At 37.9% G+C, this 26,018-nt stretch overlaps 1 protein-coding gene across 2 annotated transcripts in view; it reads right to left on the bottom strand.

Moving 5' to 3' along the window:
• Window positions 1–3,236: 3,236 nt before the first annotated feature.
• The window catches only part of LOC111141847 (ATP binding cassette subfamily A member 12), a 170,696-nt gene continuing 147,914 nt past the window's right edge, over window positions 3,237–26,018 (bottom strand). Inside the window, exons 40-53 of one of the 2 annotated variants that reach the window (XM_022494689.1) lie at window positions 24,510–24,564; window positions 23,758–23,935; window positions 21,955–22,070; window positions 21,004–21,163; window positions 19,643–19,896; window positions 17,351–17,555; window positions 15,902–16,011; window positions 15,464–15,605; window positions 14,329–14,463; window positions 12,040–12,143; window positions 10,479–10,571; window positions 9,083–9,188; window positions 6,030–6,167; window positions 3,237–4,298 (exon numbers count right to left, since the gene is read on the bottom strand). In XM_022494689.1, coding sequence (XP_022350397.1) covers window positions 4,191–4,298; window positions 6,030–6,167; window positions 9,083–9,188; window positions 10,479–10,571; window positions 12,040–12,143; window positions 14,329–14,463; window positions 15,464–15,605; window positions 15,902–16,011; window positions 17,351–17,555; window positions 19,643–19,896; window positions 21,004–21,163; window positions 21,955–22,070; window positions 23,758–23,935; window positions 24,510–24,564 — 1,904 coding nt within the window. In that variant the 3' untranslated portion in view covers window positions 3,237–4,190. The remainder of the gene's footprint in view (window positions 4,299–6,029; window positions 6,168–9,082; window positions 9,189–10,478; window positions 10,572–12,039; window positions 12,144–14,328; window positions 14,464–15,463; window positions 15,606–15,901; window positions 16,012–17,350; window positions 17,556–19,642; window positions 19,897–21,003; window positions 21,164–21,954; window positions 22,071–23,757; window positions 23,936–24,509; window positions 24,565–26,018) is intronic. The other variant, XM_022494698.1, reaches the window with a different exon arrangement.

Consider the following 26,018-nt stretch of genomic DNA (forward strand, 5'->3'; position numbering starts at 1 on the left):
CTGCTTCCATAATTTGGCCATTCTAAATAATGCTGCTATAAACATAAGGGTATGAGTATCCCTTCAAATTAGTGTTTTAGTATTTTTTTGGTAAATACCCAGTAGTTTGTTTCCTGGATTGTAGGGTAGTTCCATTTTGAATATTTTGAGGAACCTCCATACTGTTTTCCACAGTGGCTGCACCAGTTTGCATTCCCACCAACAGTGTATGAGGGATTCTCCACATCCTCGTCAACATTCATTGTTTCTTGAGCTTTTGACTTTAGACATTGTCAGGTGTGAGGTGATAGTTTATTGTGGTTTTGATTTGCATTTCCCTGATGATCAGTGATGCTGAACATCATTTCATGTGTCTGTTGGCCACCTGGATGTCTTTTTTGGAGAACTGTCTGTTCATGTCTTCAGCCCATTTTTAAATTGGATTTTTAAAATTTTTTTATTTTTTTTTTTTTGGTGTTGAGTTATAGAAGTTCTTTATATATTTTGGATACTAACCTTTTATTTGATACATCATTTGCTAATCCTTTGCCCATTTAGGAGGCTGCCTTTTAATTTTGTTGATTGTTTCCTTTGCTGTGTAGAAGCTTTTTATTTTGATGTAGTCCCAATAATTTATTTTTGCTTTTATTTCCCTTGCCTCAGGAGACGTATTTAGAAAAATATCGCTATGGCAAATGTCTGAGATATTACTGCCTCTGCTCTCTTTTAGGATTTTTATGCTTTCAGGTCTCACATTTAGGTCTTTACTCCATTTTGAGTTTATTTTTGTGTATGGTGTAAGAAAGTGGTCCAGTTTCACTCTTTTGCATATAGCTGTCCAGTTTTCCCAGCAACATTTGTTTAAGAGACTATCTTTTTTCCATTGGATATTCTTTCCTGCTCTGTCAAAGATTAATTGACATGTAATTATGGGTTTATTTCTGGGTTTTCAATTCTATTCTATTGATCTATGTGTTTTTGTGACAGGACATTTTTGTGTCTGTTTTTGTGATTGTTTTGGTTACTACAACTTGGTAGTATAACTTGAAGTCTGAAATTATAATCCCTCCAGCTTCACTTTTTTTTTTTTTTTAGATTTTTATTTATTTGACAGAGAGAGAGATCACAAGGAGGCAGAGAGACAGGCGGGGTGGGGGGGGGAAGCAGGCTCCCTGCTGAGCAGAGGGCCTGATATAGGGCTCGATCCCAGGACCTTGAGATCATGACCTGAGCTGAAGGCAGAGGCTTTAACCCACTGAGCCACCCAGGCGTCCCTTCACTTTTCTTTTTCAAAATTGCTTTAGCTATCTAGAGTCTTTTGTGGTTCCATATAAATTTTAGGATTGTTTGTTCCAGTTCTGTGAAAAATGCTGTTGGCATTTTGATAGGGATTGCACTAAATGTGTAAATTGCTTTAGGTGGTACAGACATTTTAACAGTATTTGTTCTTCTAATCCATGAGCATGGAATGTCTTTCCATTTGTTTGTTTCACCTTCATTTTCTTTCATCAGTGTTTTATAGTTTTTAAAATACATGTCTTTCACCTCTTTTATTCCTAGGTATATATTATTTTTGGTGCAACTGTAAATGGGATTGTTTTCTTAATTTCTCTTTCTGCTGCTTCATTATTAGTGTATAGAAATGCAACAGATTTCTACGCATTGATTTTGTATCCTATGACTTTACTGAATTCATTTATCAGTTCTAGTAGTTTTTTGGTGGAGTCTTCAGGTTTCCTATATATATACTATCATGTCTACAAATAGTGAGAGATTTACTTCTTCCTTATCAATTTGGGTGCCTTTTATTTCTTTTGCTGTCTGATTGCTGAGGCTAGGACTTCCAGTACTATGTTGAATAAAAGAGGTGAGAGTGGACATCCTTGACTTGTTCTTGACCTTCAGGCGAAAGCACTCAGTTTTTCCCCATTGAGTATAATGTTCACTGTGAGTTTTTCATATATGACCTCTATTATGTTGAGATATATTACCTCTAAATCCACCTTGTTGAGGGCTTTTATCATGAAGGGATGTTGTACTTTTTCAAATGCTTTTTCAGAATCTATTGAAATGATCATATGGTTTTTATCCTTTCTCTTACTGATATGATAGATCATGTTAACTGATTTCTGACTATTGAACCACGCTTGCATCCCAGGAATAAATCTCATTTGACTGTGATGAATGATTTTTTTAATATATTGTAGGATTTTATTCTTCACTTCTTTCAAAGAAGATATCCACCCATCCCTTCCTCAAATTTTACTTGACACTCATTTGCAAGTGTGGCTGACTTTAATGAAGATTTAGAAATCATGAGACAGCTCATAGCACAGTTGCATAGTGAATGACTGTGAAAATATATCTGGATATTCAGGGTTTTAAAAGTCCACTCAACCACTCCACCTTCTCACTGGACTTTCATCTCTCTTTAATACTCATCCTTCCCTGTTTTCTCCTTCCTCCACTTCTCTCCTTGCCCTTTCCTTCCCACCATTGCTCAGAAACAAGCAGGCAATCGACCAACCACCCACCCTCACCACAATTAACAACACAACATACAATAAACAAATTCTTTTATTTTTTATGGAGCCTGACCACCTTTTTTGTCATTTGGGCTCCTGAAGACAACCATGCTCTCAGAGTTACAACTTCTACTCCAAAAGCCTTATCTACGTATTATACTCAATACAGGCTTTTTCTATCCTAAGAGAAATTCTGTTGCCATCTGTTAAGACGTGTATTTTTAGTCTGGATATATTATAAATTAGGATGCATGTTTGACAGAAAAGTAGGAGGTACAATAAAGCACAGTATTAAAACAGAGGGACTGGACTGAAACTGAGGAGGTAGAAAAGGAAAGCTTCTGTGAGAGAGAATAACATTTCCAAAGACTGTTAGCATAGATCAGTGACAAACAGGAGGGAAGAACGTTTCAAGTAGTGGGTCTGGAGATGGGAAGTGGTTTGGTGCACTGGAAAAGCTGAAAAGAGGCCAGCATGGCTATACCCTAAAGAGGAAGAAGAGAAAGAGGGATGAAGGTAGAGTGGTGAGCAAGGACCTGATCACGTGGGACCTTGTAGGTCACATGACTGCGATTTTTAGGTTCCTGAATCTTCTTTAACAAATGAAATGACTCCATGAATTATTTTTTTTCTAAACTTTGCGTTTATTTGTTTTTGAAACTGATGCAATCCTGCCACACCTGGCAAATGTGTATACACGTGTATACACACACGCGCACACACACACACACACACACACACACACAAAACACCTTCCCTGAGGGCCATATAATTTGGCATTATTATGAAGTCTATCCTATAGCCATATGCATGATTCTGGGTCAGCCGGGTCATTAGTTGAAATTTACCTCCATATTCATTTTCTCTCCACAGTAATATTTCCTGCAGAGAGACCCACAAGATGAGGGTTTCTGTACAAGATTAAAAAAATGTTGCCTGCCAGCAGCACATGAATTTTCTATCAGTTTTTAGGATTTGGATCTGTTCAGCCAACACATCCATTTCCTGTGAAGAACAAGAAGATTCTTGCTCTGCTCAGTGCCTTACTAGTAGTGTTAAGGCCTGGCAGGAATACATCTAAGTTCTGTTTACCACCAGGGTAAACTGCCTTCCTATGGCATTCTTGTGGAAAGGCACTTTTTTGGGATTCAGCATATTCTCACATATTTATAGACACTGAAAATGATACACCACGTACATTGCAGACATCGTGCCCACTGCTTACTGCCATTGTTACTCTGTGATGATGCTCGTTTTGCTGTTTTCTGGAAATAAATTATTTTGTTTATTCTCCCAATTCTATCTACCCCAAACTATCTTACTTTTCTTCTCCATTCTTACTTTTCAACTACTAATAACCATGCCTTTTAAGCTTTTTATTAAAAGTAATAAATTAAGACATTTATCTTCAAGTGGTTTCACCTTTGCCTTGTAACCACCAACATGTGCATGAGCACTCCCAGAGTACTGAGTTTAGCAAAATTCATTTCAGTAGCAACAACATTCACTGGCTTTAGGGAAAGAACTCTCCACTTACAGTTAGATACTTGTTAGTCTTACACAACTGTACCTTCCATACAGGGTAATACTTTAAAAGTAAGATAGTTTGAGGAAGCAGTATCTTCTGTGGTTCTTCCTTACAATGAAGCCATTGGCCATTTGCTGAGCTTGACTCTGCTGGCTGTACTACGACTCCAGCTGGTCATCCTGTGAGTCAACACTTATGGTGGAACCTTGGCTACTGGTGTCAGCAGTCTCATAGGACTTTTGGTCTTTGGCAAAGTTGATGAAAACCTGAATTTTTCCAAGGAAAATAAAGTCATTAGTGCTTGGTAAGCCAAAGGAAGAAATAAGGTTAATTCTCACACATCACACACCACACACACACACACACACACACACACAGTGAAAGAGAAAAAAAAAAGAAGAAAACTAGATATTATAGGCATATATCCATATAGAAATATATATTCTCACCAGTATTCTTTCAGATATTTAAATTTAACTGGGGTGGGAGGTGCTTCCTGGATGGGTCAGTTGGTTAAATGTCCCACTCTTGATTTCAGCTCAGGTTGTGATCTCAGGGTCTTGGGGTCAAGTCTCATATCGGACTCTGTGCTTGGTGCAGAGTCTGCTTGTCCCTCCCCCTTCTGCCCTTCCCCCTTCTCATGCTTTCTCCCTCTCAAAATTAAATAAATAAAGCCTTAAAAAAATTGGGGCACCTGGCTGGCTCACTGGGTTAACCCTCTGCCTTCAACTCAGGTCATGATCTCAGGGTTCTGGGATCGAGCTCCACATCTGGCTCTCTGCTCAGCAGGGAGCCTACTTCCCTCTCTCTCTGCCTGCCTCTCTGCCTACTTGTGATCTCTCTCTCTGTGTCAAATAAATGAATAAAATCTTTTAAAAAAAATTTAACTGGGTTTTGAAAATAAAACCTATATCTACAATTATAAGCATAATATAAATCTAAAGCTATAATTAAATATCTATAACCACATATCTGTATTTGTAAGATTTATATTAATATCTCTATCAAGTATAATCCAGGAGCCCAAGCCAAGCCATTATCAAATGTTCATATGATAACATTGAGAGAAATTTCACTAGTTTCAAGAGTTAATGCACTAAAATAAAATTTGTATAGAGAGCCCACATTATGCTCAGTAAACCAATTATTTAACAGACAGAACTTTATTACTTGGTTTAAAATCACTAAGTCTATCATAGATTGCTTTAGAAACTGAGAGTCTACTTTTTGTCAGACATGTCCCGGTAGTTGATTATAAGTCAAAGGCTAAATTTTCTGGGTCAGTAAAGCCATAATTGCCCAAAGCCCCCATAAAAAATTGTCCATAAAATGCAGCTCTTAGATGTCCCGGAGGCCTAATGTTTAGACCCGTCATGACGATAGATGCTATTAAATGTTCTATATACCAGGTTGGTTGAGATGTACAAAATTAACACACTGTGAAGATGATGAAAGACGACCTGTAAAGCCTCTAGTTATTGAATACAAAGTAATTAAGACAGAGGATGTGAGTGAAACAAAAAAATTCTGCATTTACCACTTCGGTTGCCTGAATCTAGCAGATCTACAGGTCTGGCACTGAACTCCCTCTAGAAACCCCCATCCTATGCTAACCCAGGAAGCCAATCAATAATATTTAAGAAACCTACCAAGGGGTGGGGGCAGAAAAGAAACTTAACAAGGAGAAAGTGAGGAAAGTGTTCATATCTACTTGTTTTACAGGTTTGTTGCTTTACATGTTCATATAACCTAATCGATATAAATGTCTTGTAGAAGGGAAAAATCTTCTTTTCTCCATTAAAAAATAGTTAATGCTTTTCACACTTTTTTTGAACATCCCAAAATGCAGTTAAAAATAAATTAAGGTAAGTTTTTCAGGTGCAAGTTTAGATACTGTTTCAATTACAAACAAAATGAATGTTATTAAAAAGAAATAACCAGAACGTGTAATAATTAATAAATGACATTATGCGTATGGATCATGGTATCCCACTCACCTCTTCCAGGGTAGTCTGACTTACTAAGAAATTTGTGATATTTAAAGCAGTCTTGTTGGTTTCCAGCAGATCAAAAATGTTCGCTACTCCTCCTGCCGTGACTGGCACATGATACTCTAGCATGCTGAGGTGCTGATCCTGTGGGGACAAAAGGGAAACATTTATTCTGCAATGTCTGATAATACTGAGGTGACCACACATAACTTGACCAAGAGCTAACACTGAAATTCATTCCACTGACAGTGATGAGACAGTGTAAAGGATGGCTATGTTTTGCAACTAACAACCTGCAAAGACGAGATAAAAAGTTTTTACAAATGTCAAGAAGAAAACAAATTAAAAACCTAGTGACAATTTCAAAGTATTCTATATTCCTATGCACTTATAAAGTCCTTATAGTCTTCCCTAGGAAAAATATTGCAAAATGGTATTTTAGATGTCCGATTATGCTCAGCTCACACAAGGTTTTTTTCAGAGATCTCATTTAGAAAAAAATTTTTTTGTTGTTTTAATGTAGAACTTTCTAAAAGGCTAGGGATTAACTGTTCAATTTATACTGGCTAAAAAGCTAGATTTCAAAAGCACTGTGTAGGAAAAGTCTCATTAAAATACGCCACATTGAGGGTGCTTGGGTGGCTCAGTCATTTAACTGTCTGGTTCTGGCTCAGGTCATGATTTCGGGGTGCTGGGATGGAGCCCCACATTGGACTGCCTGCTCAGTGGGGAGTCTGTTCCCCTTTTCCCTCTGCCCCTTCCCCCACCTGCTCATGCCCACTTGTGCCAGCTTTCTCTCTCTCAAATGAATAAAATCTCTAAAAAATATATACCACATTCTTTCTTAACTCACCCTCAAATTCTTCCCAATGTCTTTATTTAGACCATAGTATCACCATCTACTTAGTAACCTATTCTTGCTTCCTTGGAGCATATTTAACATCCTGCTTTTCTACATATTTACTCAGTTACCATATCCTATTTGCTTTTCCTCTAAAACGAGTCTCACATTTAAACCATTCCTCTCTATTTGTACCATCAGTGTTAATCCCATTCTCACCCCTCCGTATCTGAGCAACTGCCACAGCATCCTCCGTGGCCTAGAGCCCGCGTACTGTCACACGTTCTGGCACACAGCAGCTAGGATATCTTTCTGGGGCACTCTTTGATCGAGATATGTTCTTACTCCAGCATCTACCCCTGCAACCTATATGGGTCAGATCAAGACCGTGAATTTCACCTGGTATTCAAGACTTCTGTGGCTGGAAACCTCTCCTTTTCTCATTCCTTTGCTCTCTGCCTAACCCCTCTTATTGACCCGTGGGTGCATCACACCTGTCACCACATTCGGACTTTCTTACTTATTTGATCCCCAACTGCTGCTCTTGCTACTTCTCTTCTAGAGATCTACTAGAAACCTCCACCCACTTGCAGAGCATGGTCTGTCAAGAGAGACATGAGACTTTTATGATCACTGCATTTGCTTTGTGTAGCCCTGGTCCCAGAACACACGGAGGTGAATGGAATCTCATCACTCAGTGAGCAAACAATGGTTTCGACCTGGAAACTAACCAAAAGAAAAAGCACTACTGTGATTTGTGTAAGGCGAAGTATCCTTTAATTTTTAAATTTAATTTTAATTTATATGGTAGAAAATGGACTTTGATAAGAATCATAAAAGCTATTATTTCCTGGAGAAGTTAGACGAGGTTTGGGAGGTCGAGGCAAAGGTATTCCATAGAGGTAAAAGAATGGTTTTAAAATATGCACTCTCTTTTGCTCTCTACAATCATGACACATTAATAAGGTGTCTTGTAGTTTACGAAGTAGCTTTGTGGGCATTTTATCATCCGTTCCTCACACCAATCTTGTGAGGCAGATGTTATTATTCCTATTTCACAAAGGAGAAAGAGGAAGTTCAGAGACTAAATGTCTTGCTGGAAAACACACAGGCAGAGCTGGATCGCTGCCCAAGCCTTTAAATTTCTTTCCACCATTCCTCACCTGATGTCTTTTATTTTTATTTTATTTAATATTTTACTTATTTATTTGAGAAAGAGAGAAAACACAAGTGGGGGGGGCAGAGGAAGAAGCAGGCTCCCTGCTGAACAGGAGCCCAACATGGAGCGGCTAGACCCCAGGACCCTGAGATCATGACCTGAGCCAAAGTCTCACACTTAACCGACTGAGCTCCCAGGTGCCCCCACACCTGATTTCTTTTGAAAATATTCACTTGCTATAATCATCTTGTACAAACTATCTGTACATGAAAGATATTATAAAGACAGCTTTTTTTGTCCCATGCATTTAAGTATGTGCTATGTGAGATATATACACATATCTGTGCCTGTCCATCCTATGAAAATATATATATATATATATATATAATGAAATTAAGTGAACATTTCAGCTAGTGTGGGAATGAAGAACTTGATTTCCAAGCAGTTCTGTTCAAACCATTGTGGGCTTGTCTTCCAAATGAGAGGAACAAGAATATAATATTCTCTAGCTATGACATTCTGGAATTTTACATTTTTTTTAAATAAGAAATGTCCTTGATCATATAATATCTGTCATCCCTCAGTTCCTTAACATGTATAATCCATAAACTAGTTATATATACAACTCTAAAACTAACAATATGGTCATAAAGTCTTTGTGAGGAAGAAATAAAGATATATAAAAGGACTACATTTCATTTATGTATATATGTTATGTAGGTACATATATATGTATATATGTATTTTAATGTAAGCCCTACACCCAACGTGGGGCTTGAACTCACAAACCCTGAGATCAAGAGTCACACATTCTACAGACAGAGCCAGCCAGGTACCCCAGGAGTTCATTATTTTTTAAATAGCTATAAAATTATATAATTAACTTAAAGATTCTATTTGTTCATACTGTGTTTCAGAGTATCTTACATATCTTGAACTAATAAATATGTTACAATTAATAATAAAGCTACACTCAACTTGAAAATAGCCAAGTATCCATATTAGATTATGACTATCAAAACCAATCAAGACCTAAAGGCAGGACAATTTCCTACTTACTTTTAAGTATGTTTTTGGAAAGTGCAGTTGCATAAACCTTGTGAGGGCCTCCGTGCTCACTTTGGTATTCTTCAAGTGAACCTTGACAGTAAATCCTCGTCCAAACCTAGAAAGAAAAAGTGCAAAATGTGGTATGAGTTACATTTTGTTGAAATAACTCCCCTGGAATTCTAGGTAATGAAACAGGACCCAAGCTGACCATTATAGCCCCTTTCTTAAATAAAGACTGCCATTTTGACGTTAAAGTTCAAGGTGTGTTGCAACTGGCAATAGTGCACTGCCGTGATTTTTTATTTAGTTCTACCACTATACAAAGTCACACTCCTTGGACAAAAGCTGCATTAGAAAGAAAACATAAAAACTTGGCTTTCATTGACATCAATGAACTGGCATCTGATGTCAGTATCTGGGGTTAAATACTTTCTAATTTAAAACTAACAAGGTCTTAAAAAGGCAAGTCATTGGAGATTTGGTGTCCAAAGTGAAGATTAAAGTCACTGGGGTTTTAAAAATGAATGATGATTTATTATGTTAGCTAACTGTTTGCCCAAGTAAAGAGTTTGTAAACAAGTCACAGCAGACTCTGTGAGAACAACGTATAATGTCTCTTTCATCCTTTTTTCTTACTTATCTTGGCTAATACTATTTCATAAGAAGCTGAGTTGTACAGATAAAGGTGTAAAGTAACACCCTGAAGTTTGGAAATTAACATAGACACATGTAAGTCCATATGTACTCTGGCAAATATAAAATACTAATTTAATTTTAATTTGGTAATATGATATTTGTATACATTTCCCCAAAGTATTATTGATTAAAAGGTTCTGAATGCAGTAAAAATGTTAAACAGCTTACTAAAAGCCTGTGCACATGGTACATGAACACGCAAGATAAAAATCTATGCCTTTCTGTACTTGTCAAGGTCTAACTTGTTATCAAGTAAATTCTTAGAAAACTACTTTCTGAGAGTGTTTGTGTTGTAGTTTTTTTTTTTTTTAAGACCTTTTAATAAGATAATTTAACTTTCAGGTGAGTTGGAGATCAACCTTTTCTTCCCATTTTGTTTCTCGTCACAGACAAGCTGTGAAGCAATCCTCAAAGGTTAGTACAGTACTGGTAGAGTGACTTCCCAACACTGTATGTTCAACAAACAACACAATAGTTCTTCACTTGCTTTTTTTTTTTTTTTTAAAGACTTAAATTGTTTATTTTAGAGCAAGAGAGAGAGCAAGCACTGTGGGAAGGGGCAGAGGGAGAGGGAGAAAGCCACTCCACCAGACGCCCCGCTGAGTACGGAGCCTGGTGTCGGGCTCCATCTCGGGACCCTGAGATCACAACCAGAGCTGAAACCAAGACTCAGAAGCTTAACAGACCGAGCCGCCCAGGCGCCTCTCACCGGCTCTTTATATGCTGCAAAGACCCAATACACTGGAACCTTCCATTCACCATAATGGCCAACCTGGTGCAGAGAGCTTCACATTCTTCCATGCTGAAAGACAGAACCACATCAGAATGCCGGGTATAGAAAAGTGCTCATAAGCGTAAGTTCAAATGTTTCATTACGGCACCTCAGAAATACTATTTTAGTTCCTTAAAATGTCCTTTCCCTTGAAGGACACAAAAAATACATTTTAAAATATAAATTAAATGTCTTCACCTAGGGTTTATTACTCTTTATTCTCCAGCTTGTAGCCATCTCGCTCACCTGGAATGCCCTCTCATCAAACACGGTATTTCTTTCAACCTCTTTCAAGCTTAGGCTCAAGACCTACATTCCCTGAGAAATGATTCCAAAATAATCCTGAGCTTTTTTTCATGACACTTCATACTCCATATTCAGTTGGCTTTTATGCTTTCTTATTTATAACTAGTTAACCCGTACTTGATTATATAATCCCTCATTTCAAGAACTATGACAACTGGTACAAATCCACTCCACTTCATACAAAAATGAATGGAAATTAAACGATTGGCTTCAGAACATATAGTGTGCTGGGCAAAGCTAGGATATGAATGTGACTCTTAATTATAAAAAAAATCTAGAACTTTTTCTACTATATGATAACTGAAGTGAAAGGATGACTTTAATACAAGGCTAACCTTATAAGAAAGACACATAAAATGCTTCAGTATCTTTTTTACTGAATCGATTGGAAGGATCCACTTCATGGAGGAGGTCTGGGAGATCAGAACTCAGATTTTGTCAAATAACCATTTCAGGAAAAAAACAAACATACAAACAAACAAAAAAAAAAAAAACCAAAAAAACATTTCAGGTAGAAAGCTAGGCAGGGACAGGGTGTGGTGATAGGGAAGGGTAGTAAGTGTCTGTGGAACCACTAAGTCATTTAGATTGACTGAATGGGGGGATGGGATGTCACAGGAAAAAAAAAGATGGGAAATTTAGATGAGGCCAGACAATAAAAGGCCTTCCATACTAAGGCTGAGGATGATGAACTTTATGTAACAGGGAGTAATAGTTTAAGTTCCTCTTAAGAGAAATTTATTTTTACTTTTTATTTTTAAATTTCTTTTTAAAGATTTATTCATTTGTTTTAGAGAGAGCGTGCATGCGTGCCCGCGGGGGCGCACACGTGACGGGAGGAGCAGACGAAGAGAATCCTCAAGCAGACTCTGACTCTGCTAAGGAGGGGCTTGATCTCAAGACCCGTGAGATTGTAACCAGAGCCCAAACCAAGAATGGGATGGTCACCAGACTGAGCCACCAGGCACCCTAAGAGAAACTGTTTGTACACAGATCGCTTAGGCCCTATCCCCCCTACCACAGGAGCTGGATTCTCACCTGAAACCTGCCTGAGTTGCTCCCATGACGACAACATAAATTACTTTAACCCAACTGAGGCTTCGTTACCCATGCACGCTCTACAGGATTATCTCTTCCCATCTCTCCTCCTAGAATCCTGTCACTGGCCCTCGGGTTCCCACCCTCAGTTTACCTGTGAGATGTGAGGATGACGGAACACTTATTCTGCACTTCTTCTGAAATGATCTTCCAGAGATGCCGTTTCGACTTAGGATCCATCCCAGAGCTTGGCTCGTCCTTAATAGAAAGTTACAAGAAAAATTTATCAAATTAATTAATTTTTGATGAGGTTCTTTACATGAATCACTGCATCTCACTTGCCTAGAACAGAAATCACTTTGCGAAGTCCTGTGACAAACTTGTTTTACACTTAATAGGCTTCTTTTTGCTGCTGTCAAAAAGCTCAAAATTAATCATTTAGAATTGTCAATCTGTTTTAAAAAAGTGTCTCGGTGAAGTTGACACCCTGTTACCTTACACTTGTCTCGTATTTCTTTGGGAAAAAAATCTGCATCAATTACTGACAAAGTGGGGTTTCTGCATTTAATACTACATTGTCACAGATATATCTGAAGCTACATCAACAAGATTGCTACCTTGCTCCTGAGAACAGAATTGTGGCTTTGCGTGATAATAGAGCACATGCCGCTCACAGAACACAATTTGATTTTTCAGTTAGTATGTTTGAGGTATATCTTATTTTATTTTATTTCTTTTTGAACTTTAAAAAAAATTTTACTTAATTTTTTATTTTTATCAACATATAATGTATTATTTGGAGGTATATTTTAAATTCTATGTTATTAATTGAAATTGAATCCTCTTCAGAGGAATAAAAATAATATTTGCAGAAATTTCCACGTAGAAAATGCAAATTACATTTTAAGATAAATGATGTTTTGGAAAATTGTTCAGACACAAAATTCAAAATAGATGACAAATGATTGCTAAACAAGCAATAATAGATTATAAGAGATGATTAAATTAACAAATTAGAGGACAAGATTAGGTCATAATTAAGAGGTCTGTTTTCTCAGTGGAGAGTATGTACGTAGGATTATCTGAGGCTTGTCTTTATAGTAAGAGGCTAAAGGAATGAGTGTTGATTTGGGGAAACAGGAAAGGATATCCTGTCACTGCTCCTATTCTTGAAGATGAGAGCATATAGGGTAAATGCGTATGACAGAAAATATGACAGCTTTCTTTCATAGCCTGTATTTCAGTTCAGCTCATTAATACGTAACATTTGCCTAGCAATCTTAAATATTTTAAATACTTTACATCTATTCTTTCACAGAAGTGCCTAAGGATTGTTTTGTTCAAGTTAAGGGACACTTACACAATAAAATTCCACCATAAGCATTGATGGGCAGGGATGTAATGCATTATAAGCTTCTGGTACTACGGAAAGATAGGTTGTGCATTACTTAGCTGGGCGGTTTAAATGATCGGGTCCTCTGTAGGACTTAATCCCTGAAATAATGTGGTGATTTATAATTGAATTTGTATTGCATACAGTCAAAACTCTCCTGAAGTTCAGAGTTCCTTAAATGAAGTGCATCTTCCAAAATAAGCGCAGGTTCTTTTCTCAGAAATAGGCCCCTTCCCAGCGTCTGGACTGAAGAGCAGGACGCCCTATTGATCACCTCTATGGGTAATTTGTATTCCAGGTGATGAATTAAATTTTCCTACTCTTAACCAAAATATAAATGTGGAATGCATTTCTTGCATCAAAGAATTCAAATAAATTACAAAGGCATATTGTCAATCCCAAACTAGGTAACGCATATTTTTAAGTAACAGGGAAATGAAATTTTAGCACAACACATTGCCCTAAACTCTGTCTTTCTGTTTTAGAAGTTGGAAAATATGTTGGTTCACCTGATGAGTTACTAACAACAGATTTCTTCAATAATGGGCAATCAAACTGTTCTGTATTCCATAACAATACTTATTAGAATATCCTGAATTTGTCCTGGCTACTTCCTGTTCCCATAACAAGTGTTTCTTCTGAAATGGACTAGCCATAGCTCTTTGCTGATATAGATTCCCTTAATAAGGGCACCTGGGTGGCTCAGTCGGCTAAGCGTCTGCCTTCACCTCAAGTCATGGTCCCAGGGTCCTGGGATCGAGTCCTGTTTTGGGCTCCCTGCTCAGTGGGGAGCCTGCTTCTCCCTGCCTGCTGCCCCCCGCCCCCGGCTTGTGCACATTCTCTCTCTCTCTGACATAAGAAATAAATAAAATCCTTAAAAACAATAAATTCCCTTAATGAGGTGGTATATGTAAGATGTTTTACAAAATAACCAGCACAAAGGGAGACCTCAATAAAGATTTATGGCAACAATGACAATAAAATGTTACACACACTATTGGGTATGTGGGTCTAATCATGCAGTCCCCTTTTCCACAATGATCCTCTTACCAGCAGGAGAATGGAAGGTTTCCCTATCAAAGCCAGTGCGGTGGATAATTTTCTTTTTGTGCCGTAACTGCACAAAGAGGTAGCTCTGTCCTTGTAGGGCATCAGGTGAAGTCTCCTCAGGAGTTTATGAACAGTCTGTGGGAGGAAAACAGGAGTTAGGTTGTTGACCTTCTTGCTGCCAAAACCCTAACAGCACTACAGGGAAAAAAGATAATTGTGAAAGAAAGTTCTATAATGAAGAAATATATATTGAAAACAATTCAAACATTTAAACCCAACTTATTTTATTTTTACTTTTAAAGGTCCACCTGAAAATTAATAATGTCTTAAAGAGATAAAAACAATTCTGTGGAGGCTCATTTTTAAATGGGATTTCCCCCCCACCCAAATGTGTGTTGTGTATTTACAATTGGACTGGACTTTCTGCAGGATTTCTATATACAACTTAAAAGAGCTGAAACAGAATTCTACCCCTCACAAGCCAGGTTTCTCATGGATTGTCCTCTTTGTTTCATCTTTCTTCTTACAGAGGGGGCAAATTGTCACAAAGACTTTACGTCTATTTAAAACTGACCCAGTATCAAAACTGCAGCACGTTAACTTAGGAGTCATGGGCTCGTGAGGCTATTTCTGTAGCTAAACAGCTCTGGCAAAGAATGGAATCCTAGGAGGACTTCAACAGATCCTCAGGGTGGCAGAAATAGATTAAACTGTCCCAAGAGTCAGCCATTCCAGTAAAAAGGCAAATGACGGCACTGAAGTACAAAATCACATTTAAAAAAATCAAAATGGAAGCTATTCGCTTTTACGTGGGCAGTTTTTGGGGAATCCCGTTTCAGAACTTATCTAAACACAGGAGGGTGTGCAGACATCACCAACCACAGCTCAGCCCTGAGCCTCTGGCAAGGGTGATCCTTTACTGGATAGTTCTGAGCAAATACAGGTCAGGAGCTTCTGCAACTGGGTTCACAGGCTTCTTGTCTGATATTCACAATTAAGGGAAGACTGCCTCAGTGGTCCCTGACAGCAAGAAAATGCCACAGTTTTCCAGGTCTCACTCAGTTGTGAGAGTGGGGGGTGGGGAGCAAAAACAGTAATGGTTTTCAAAGCAACTAGTTTTCAAACTTCTACTCACTTCTTTAATGTCTTTTTCTGGAATTCCGTGTATCCTGGCATAGAAATACAGGTGTTCTTCCACAGATACCAGGTCGTCTAAGGCATCCTCCTGAGGGCAGTATCCAACAAGGGAGCTGTGTGAGTCAACATGACCCAGGGATCTGAGTTGAGAGAAGACAAGACACAGAGAGTTTCAAAAGGCATGTCCCTGCTTGTCCCCAAATATGGGGAAGGCAGTTCTTTTTTGTTCACGGGGATTGGTGATTCTAATAAAAAAAGGTAAAATATCCCACGACCATATCACACTTAAGATTTATAAATTCCCACCTCCTAGAATAGCTATTATTCCCCCTAAGGATTTAATAATGCGACTACAAAAATAACAAAGAGTTCATTTAATTATTTTTTTCATGTCATTATGTTGTGCTCAGTAAGTTGAAGCCATGGTTTTTCATACCCAGTTTTATTTCTTATCAGAATATTTCCACTTGAAGGAATTATGTCTCCTGTCAGCATCTTGAAAATAGTTGTCTTTCCTGCTCCATTCACCCCAAGAAGGCCAAAGCACTAGTTTGGGAGAGCAAAGAAAAAAACATATATAAAACCTAATCCAAACCAAAGACATGTTATTATTATATCCTTTCCTCTTTCTCCCTGGGTGAAATAAATTACAAAGAAAAATACATAATTGGAATTATTCACGGATATTGTAGTGTTCTGCTGGTATTTGATAAAACTTTTTCTCTTTTAAAACAAATGGTTACTTAAATATATTTTTTTCCTTTAACCATCTGAATGTTTGTATATATACTTACGACTTATTTTACACATTATCTTATATTATATTATCTGGGTGACATGACAAAACATCCCACAAGTAAGATATGCTAACTTGACAAAGTAATTATATTTATAGATTTCACATTATTCACACAAAATCACAACTTTACTGAATAAGCCGCTGAAGGAATAATTTTATGCTGTTGAATAGATTTGATGCATTTGGTTTGCAGCTCTGCTCCAAAAACTAAGGGGGATGCTCACATTCTCTTTCTCCTTTCAAAGCTGCCTTAGTATTTCTTTTTTTTTCTTTTTTCTTTTCTTTTTTTTTGGCCTTTAAATATTTAGTTATTTATAAGAGATTGAACAAGACGGGAGGGGCAGAGGGAGAGGGGCTAGAGAGAATCTCAAGCAGACTCCACACTGACGTTGAGTCTCATGTGGGGCTCAATCCTGTGACCCTGAGATCATGATCTGAGCCAAAATCAAGAGTCTGATACTTAACTAACTGAGCCACCCAGGTGCCCCAATATTTTCTCTATTAAAAACAGCAAGAATAGGGCGCCTGGGTGGCTCAGTGGGAAAAGCCTCTGCCTTCAGCTTGGGTCATGATCCCAGGGTCCTGGGATTGAGCCCCACATCGGGCTCTCTGCTCTGCGGGGAGCCTGCTTCCTCCTCTCTCTGACTCCTCTCTGCCTACTTGTGATCTCTGTCAAATAAATAAATAAAATCTTTAAAAAAAAAAACAGCAAGAATAAATATGGACGCAGTTCTAGGACCTTGCTTCTGGACACTGGTCTCTCAATGCTGTTTTTCACAAATGGCTGAAAACTACAAGTTGAAGACAGCACCCCACACAGGCATCGTGACTGGAAACCCACCCCAGGGAGGACAGCAGCTTGGGATGGGGCTTAGGACTTGGGGTGTGGTGACTCCTTTCTGTTAAGAGGGAAGATTTAGAGGGCAAGTAACACATGGATGTGTGTAAATTTTATATACAGAATCCATCAAAATACTCAGGGGGTAACTTCCATATTTCCAGAAAAAATAATTTCCAGAAAAGAAGATTTTTGTCACTTAATGTGCCAATAAAAAGGACCGTTCAGAACGAAGCAGTGCTCCTCACCTCCCCAGCGGGTATCCCGATGCTGATGTTGTTTACAGCTATGATCTTTTTGTGGATAAGCTGGTAGGTCTTTGTGAGACGATGGAGCTGGACCAGGTCAAAGTCACCTGCACCATTCTCTACTCGGAATCTCTCAGCCCGCACATCTTCATCTTCATCTATTGTCTCCATTACGGGTGAAGAACTAAATTTTCTAAAGAAGAGTCTAAAAAATGGACCCAGTGATTCTGCGTCAGTGATTCTAAATGGCATCACTCAATTCTCACGTATTTTAATGGGTTCTCGATTCACTAAAAGTGTGCAATCACACACTAGGTTTGTTTTAAATTTGTTATGCATTATGCTACTTAAATAAGTTAAAATTAGCATGGATGCCATTCACCATATCCAATATGGTATTCGGAAAACAGCTTCTGCTTTCCATGCCTTAAATGCTTTCAGATCCACTGTTACAATTCAGAATCTAATTTTAGTAACAAGGGGATCAGTTTGGGTTTGAAAGTTACCTCTTAAAAGAGAGAACCAGAGTCATTAATAAGACCCAACACTTACAAGTCCATGATCAATTATCACCTTCTTAAAAGAAAATCCTTTTTATTTCTTCTTTTATCATCAGTGACATGAATGTTCCTCTATGTTCTGTTTCCTGTGGAAGTCTTACCTAGGATCTAGTTAAGGTTATCGGCCCTGAAAACTAATTAAGTCTCAAACCCACATCAACATCTTGCCTAATATATACTGAAGCAAACCAAATCAAACAAAAGTTAAAAATCCAACAAATCAATCAGATCTTCCCCGCAATGTACCTGCTTCTTTTAATGATATCCCCAGAGATTCCAACTGTGATGTTTTCTTTGAATCTTCCCCATTCTAAAAGCCACTCATGTCAGTCTCCTAACACTGGAAATGCCTCTAACACCCAGTCATCAATCATGTTCTGTCTATTTCTATTACCATCAGAGGCTTTCACTCTTTCTCACCTAAATTCTTCAGGAATCTCAAACTGCTCCAATATCTCTGACTCTTCCTTTCTAATCTGCAGGACATCCACAGAATCACATCTCCTAAACCACCATTTGATCAGGTTGCTTTCTGGTCAAAACCTTTATTGGACAACTATTTGTTTGTTGAACAAAGTCCAAATCATCTCTTTAGCCGAGTATCTAATAGATTCCATAGTCTTCTGGCCACATGCTTAAGTTCCTACTATTTCATTACATTTATTCTATGTTCTAATCACACTGTATTACTCATTTCTCAAATACAAGCCAAGATTTTTTTGCTTTATCTTTGCTCTTGTCATTCTTTTTATTATTTTTAACTTAAGTTTTATTTTTCCATTTGTGATACATGCATATCAATGCATTAAAAAGGTACTGAAGAATATATAGTGAGAATATATAGTGAGAAGTAAGTTTTCCTGTACAGTTCTCCTCAGCAAGGCACCCATAATTAGAGAGGGTCAGTGCATATGTACGTATAACTTATAGTTCTTTTCTAACCCACGTGGTAATAAACAATTCACAAAGTTCTGAAACTAGGTTTTTCACTTAATAATATCAGCAGTGACCCAAATATTACATACAGAACTGTATCAGTCTGATGACTGCACAGTGTTTCACGTATGAAAAAAACATATAATTTCTCAGACCAGTCCTTACATGGAGGACATTTAGTTTGTTTTCATTCTTTTGCTATTAAGAATGGCTGCTATGATGGATGATTTTATACATACATAATTCTGCATGTGTGTGAGCGTATTTGTAGGAAAAGAATTCTAGAAATGGAGTAGCTGGGTCAATGGTATATATATTTCTTTTTTTTTTAATTTATGATTCTGTTTTTCTCTTTACCCAATCTTCTCTGAAACCCACTGCTAATATGCTACTCAGTACTCTTCTCATTTCTACTTTCTATCCTTCCTTTTAAACAACTCAAACACTACAGCTTTTGTTTACGTATGTATTTTCTTTTCACCACTGAATCTTTTTTTTTTTAATTTTTTTTTTCACCACTGAATCTTAAGGCTAATCTCCTTACGGCTAACAGTTGAGCTTCTTTAATATTATTCTCTCACTCTACAACAATCCTTGCAGACATATAGTAAGGTCTGGTAACCATTTATTAAATGAAATGACTGGTGAATTCCTTGACAGTTTTTTTAAGGTTTTTTTTTTTTTTTTTAACCACATTTCCATTTTACTAATGGAAAGATGACTATGGACCACTTCTGAAATATTCTGAATTGAGTTTTATCTTGGAGGTCAAACACAGTATTTTCATTTTATTTACCTGAGTTTCTTTATTAGCCATTCATTGATTAAGAGCCGCAAGAAAAAGAACATGGTGCCCTGAGAAACCAAAGCCACAAACATTGCACCTAATTTATCCATCTCAAAGGTTTCACTTGGGTATTCCACTCCATATGCTTTTAAGAAGTCTAGGACTGACTGTTGTTGAGAAAGTTCAATCAAACCGTAGCCAAAGCAGAATTGTGGAAAAATCAGGAAAATGCGCTTGAGGGTTTCAGAAATAAGTTCTAAAGTCTGAAATGAGAGGGGAAAAAAAAAATGAAGCTCAGTGTTAGACTTTTAACAAATTGGCAGAAATGCAAAACTAGATGTGGACAAATAGTAAAACTTGAGAAATTCATCTAGACTGGCAAATATTTCACACGTATGCTGAATTTACATGTAAGTATTTACTCTAAACAAACAGTAGAGATTTACAACTAAAATACAAGCAGAAAAGGATTATCTTTTTCTTGAGATGATCAGGCCATCAGGCTATGATCAGGCCAAATCCTGGAGGCTGAATCACTTCTAGCCCTGCCTTCCATCCTAGGAATGCAGAAATACCAAGTTGTTGGGGGTCTGACACAAGGTATTGGTCAAGCCTGAGTAAAGGAGGCATTTGGTAAGGTTAAGTTTTGGAACCTTAGGTAATTTGTGCGTGAAGAGGGACTAAAATGAAGTGAGAAAAAAGGAACAAATGGCTCATTTTCACGTTATTCACACTTGGGCCAACCACTTTCAACTCATGAATTGTCTTCTTCCTTCTGGAGTGTGCTCGTCTCTTCCTTAGTTCATTTCATTTCCTCTCTATTCTTTCCAATTCAATCTCTTAGCACTGCTAGTGCTTCCCTTCTCACTAATTGTAATTGTCCCCTCTGAATAGAAAATGATGCTTACAATGGAGTAGACTTCAATACATGACTGAAAGGGGATGAATTAGGTTTGTTCTCTGTAAATGTTCAAAAAAATCTTAACCCACAATCATAGAACTAAGTCATTGTCCTTGTTACTACCACACCATAGCAATTTGTTAATGAGTAAAAAGTGTAGCTGACCAATTGGCTGCATGATCTTCCCAGTGTCATGTAATATATCTGATTTCACCTCCATCACCCCACTCACACCCTATCAAATGTCAATAGTTTTGACACTGGGCAAATACACTCATAGGTATAAACCTAGACGGAGCCTAAAAAGAATTTTCAAAGGCTGTAGTTTCTCCTCTACTAAATTTAATAGAGTTAAAAGAAATTCCTCTTTTGTATTAGATAATGTGAAATACAGAAAATCTTTTCACCTTGAACATGTTGAAACGTCTCATACTTTATTGAAGTTTAGCAGACTAATAATGTACCTTACCGGATCATTAGGCTTTTCCTTGGAAAGAAAGTATACCACTGACAGGGAAACAATGGAATTGATGCCAAAAAAAAGGTTGATGCAGACGTAAGTGATGAAAGCCATTCCTGTTTCATGGAAGAGCCCAGCCAGCAAGTACATCCAAGAAAATGTGGCATACCTGTATGTTAATAATACTAAGGATTAAAATTATGCCTTCATCACTATCCTTTAACAAAAAACAACAACTTTGATAGGGTTTTGAAAATAAACATTTGGGATAAGTTGCTAGATCTCTTATAGTTAGATCTCTCTTTTATAACATTTTTTGACAAATCTTTTGGATTTCTTAAGTGACAGTAAGAAGCTTCTCTTTTCAGGAAACTTGTGTAGCTGCAGATCATCACAACTACAAATTAATTCCTTCTAGACATGTCGTCATCGTATGCAGGGAAGTTTTTTTGTTTGTTTTCTCAGAAATAAGAGTTTAATCAATATAAATCTTACAATTTAAAGCTGAGAAAAAATAATGACCTTATTTTAAGTTAGCTAACCAGACACGGAATGCCCGGAAGCTGGATGTCCTGCTTGAGCAAATTTGCAGCAACCTTTCCAGTGATGAAGAAGAACTAAAGACAAAGTAATCCTTCATCAGCTACATTGCGAAGTCGATGGATACGACTCATGCATTCAGGGCAGACAGAACCACTATGCTTGCACTGACGATGTTAACCTGTACTACCTGTATTGCCCTAATACAGAAATAATATTGTGCATGTGTTAGACGTCTATAAAAATGTAAACAAAATATACACGAGTACACAACTTACAATGGTATTTACTCATGATTTGTCAATACATAAATCCATACATGTACACACATTTTTCTGATCATTCTAAAGCATCCATTTTTACGTAATTAAATTACATATGTAAATTACATCTGTTCATTCTTCCTTCACTGCAGCTTACCCAAAGAGCAGAAGGAGCAGAGATACGGCTCCTAGGTTATTTCCACTGTAGAAGGCAGGCAACTTGAAAATTGCAATGACACCAATTGAAAATGCTACAGGCACCAAGTAGAAGGCCTATGGGAATATGTAAAACAAGGCTTAATATACAGCAAATATTTTTCCAAAAACATCAATAGCCCATCTAGTTAAAATCGTAACAAGTTGACCTTGAAATCGGTGAAGGAATGAATTTTTATTTATGTTCCTGTTGCTTGCAATGTTCAGCTTATTTTACCATTGATTTCACTTTGGAATTTGTCTCCTGTAATAGAAGGTCAAGCCAGTCTCCATCTTTATAGATGTACACGGAGTCCCTGGTGTTCCTGCCTCCAGGCTTTGAGACTTGGGATCATTTGGTGACAGAGGTTCAGTGAGAAAAATAAGACAGTCTTGGTAGCTTGGTATTAGATTCAGTCCTCAAAATATTGATTTCATTTTGAATGCTGGAACGCTGACCAGTGGTAGATTTATAAGGCTTGGTTATCAGTGTGAGACACTATGTGTAAAATAGCAGGGTGGCGGGTTCCACACATTCTTAGAATTACACGTATATGAACAAAGAATTCAGTGTTTTATTGACAAACAGAAATATTAAATGCTGTGCAGGCTGTAGCAAGATGTACACAGGAGATGGTAATTTAACTGGGGGGGGGGCTCCTAAATTGGAATGAATACCAGATATATGACAACAGAATCTAAGTAGTAAGCAGCCCTTCACAGAATTGTGTACTTTAAGCTTTCTTGGCTTTAAAGCTCCTATTAAGTCCAAAGGAGTCATTACAGTTCTTTTTATATTTGACTTCTTCAACAAACGCATTTCAGACCTCACTGGATATATTAACAAAGTGGATATGCAGTTAATTACTCTCCAGCTCTTCAAGCCAATGATCTATACAGCAACTCAGACAATTTTGCCATAATCACCAGGCAAATGCATACCACCTCCTGGGCTTTTCGCCAGTACTGGCACACTCAGAGTCAAGAAAACCCATCTGAACTTTGGGACCATTTTATGTAAATGAGAGAGCTGTCAATGAAATTCACCCCTTATTGTCCCAACTATTCTTCTCTAATAGTGTCATTCATCAGGGACTGCTGCTTCAAATTTTTTACTATTAGTTGATTAAATTCTTATAAGCATGATTATTTGGTACCATTGGGCAAGGCTATTTTGCTCACTTCTACTTCTCCACAGTAGTGGCTCTCAAACTTTAGTATGCATAAAATAAAGGATCTTTTTTTAAAAATGCACATCCTGGCTCCACTCCCAAGGTGCAGAACTAGTAGGTCTGGGGTGGGGCAGGAATCTGCATTTCAGTAAATGTCCTGGGGAATCTGATATAGATGGTCTCAGACCATAGAGATGAGGAGAGGTGGAGCTTTCCTCTCTCGGATGACTGTAAGACTGATGCAAATGTTTTTTTCTTAACTTACTGACTTGTAATAATCTGAACAAGGTAGGGCCAATAAAGCTAATGCCATCTGTTTTTAAAAGATTTATTTGTTTTTTTAGAGAGAGAGAGAGAGAGAGAGAGAGTACAAGCGAGCATGATTCAGAGGAGGGTAGAGGGAGAGAATCTCAATCAGATTCCACTCTGAGTGTGGAACCTGACATGGGGCTCAATCTCACGACCCTGAGACCATGATGTGAGCTGATACTAAGGGTTGGACACTCAAGAGACTGAGCCACTCAGGTGCCCCTCAAACTGATGTCTTCTCCCAAATCAATCCTGTCTTTCTTGCAATGACACAAGTTACTCACCATGTCATAAATGAAGTTTGTTACCCAGTAGCATGTCACACCGATGCCTGAGATGTGCTGCAGCTGCTTGGCTTTGGTCTGATGCTCCCTGACAACGTAGGTGACAAAGCTGGCGGTAGTGACAGAGTAGCCCATCAGGATGGAGAGTGCCACTAAAATATCGATTAAGCTGCTCATTCTGCAGTGAGCAATAGGAAGAGGAAAGCACACATAAGTTTCTGGAACTCTCTTCCTTTCAGAAAGACTCATGACTAAAACTATCAACAAAACAGTATAAGACTTGGCTCAGACACAGATAAGTCTTCCTGCAAGGCAGCCAGATAATATCTTCTACATGACTCAGCTTTGACCCCGGGTAAATATAGCTCTAGTGCACTGGAACTGACCAGGGTTATTTGATGAATAAATAAGTAAACCCCAGTCTCCAAGAGTTACTGGGTATATGCAAGGAATATACAGTTCTTGAGATTAGAACTAGTACTTAAACGCCATGCAGAGAAATTGAAATCATAAAGCACTTACACATCTGACTTATTAAAGCAGCAGATTCTGACTCTCTAGTCAGCAAGCTCACTCGGCAACCTCACTGTACAGACTTTCAGAAACTTCCTTTTATCCCAGTCAGTGACTTATATGAACAGCTCTTCTAGACTGACATTCATTCACACACAACTGTGATCTCCAATTATAGTACTTTATACAGAAGCTTGACTATATGCCCAGGAGTCGTCATGCTGGATGTTTCTACTTACGTGGCTTGTTCCTGGTCTTGCACTCCTGGATAGGGATGACTATACATGATGATGCCTAAAAGGAGAGACGGGTTTTTCATGAGCACAGATTCAGAAATACCAATGTTTGGATGAATGATATATAATACTTTGTTCCTTATGTTCTCATTTTACTTTGGGGATACTATTTTATTTTCATTTTTTTTTTTAAAGATTTTATTTATTTGACACACACAGAGAGAGATCACAAGTAGGCAGAGAGGCAGGCGGGCGGGGGGGGGGGAAGCGGGCTCCCCTCTGAGCAGAGAGCCTGATGCGGGGTTCGATCCCAGGACCCTGAGATCATGACCTGAGCCGAAGGCAGAGGGCTTAACCCACTGAGCCACCCAGGCACCCCAGGGATACAATTTTAAAGGAAAGTTATTTCCCCCCAGCCAGTCTCATCAATGCCACACAATTAATGGCACTCACATAAAAAGAAAAAAAAAATGCTTTCACATTATTATATGGAATTTTGGGAGAAGGGGCAAGAATTTACATTTCTTTTTTTTTTAAGATTTTATTTATTTATTTGACAGACAGAGATCACAAGTAGGCAGAGAGGCAGGTAGAGAGAGAGGAGGAAGCTGGCTCCCCACTGAGCACAGAGTCCGATGTGGAGCTTGATCCCAGGACCCTGGGATCATGACCTGAGCTGAAGACAGAGGCTTTAACCCACTGAGCCACCCAGGCGCCCCAAGAATTTACATTTATTATATAGCATTTCCCCTCTATTACATTTTTGTTTTCTATTTTATTCTATCTCATCACATGTTTGTATTTCAGTAACACTTATTATATTGGCATTTAGACCAATTGTAAGAGGATCTCCTAAAAAACACTGACCACCCCATTGCTGTTTAGTCTTTTGCTGGGAAAATACCGTAGCCTGAGAAGATCCCTCCTCTTTTACTAATTCCAAGAAAACTACTGTTCGAGAACTCTACCCGGGTAAGGCTTGGCGGTTTCGGCCATCTCTGAGGGATTTTCACTGAGACACATAAAGGTCCAAGAGAATTCAGAAAAATTGGCTGGCTCTGAAAAAGCAGTCACTTAAATCCAATACAATCCTAAATTATTGGGATGTTCCATAGTCAGTTATAGTTTCTGAGTTAGAAGCCAGATTCTTTTCTCCTCTTATCAGAGGATGTTGACAGCCATAGTTAGCCACAGTCAAAATGGGTGGCTGGCAACAGCTTCCTAATGGACCACACTGGAAAGGCGAAGTCTTACAGTCTGAGAAACTTTGGAAAAGAACTGTAAAGGATGGCAGTGAGGCTATCCCTTAAACATTTGTTTTTTACAGAGTCCTAAGCTAAGCAAGAACTTTCTCACTTACTGCTCATATAGTATATGTTTATTATATCGGGATATTAAGACCCTTTCACAGCAGCCAAATAGAAAATATTCTAAAGTTATATTCTCTGCATAACTTAAATTTATAATTTTTACTAAGTAGAATGTAACATATTTTGAGGTTGAATTCTGCAA

Source organism: Enhydra lutris, unplaced genomic scaffold (assembly GCF_002288905.1).
Source record: "Enhydra lutris kenyoni isolate GAN:26980312 unplaced genomic scaffold, ASM228890v2 scaffoldscaffold1, whole genome shotgun sequence".
Lineage (NCBI taxonomy): Eukaryota > Metazoa > Chordata > Mammalia > Carnivora > Mustelidae > Enhydra > Enhydra lutris.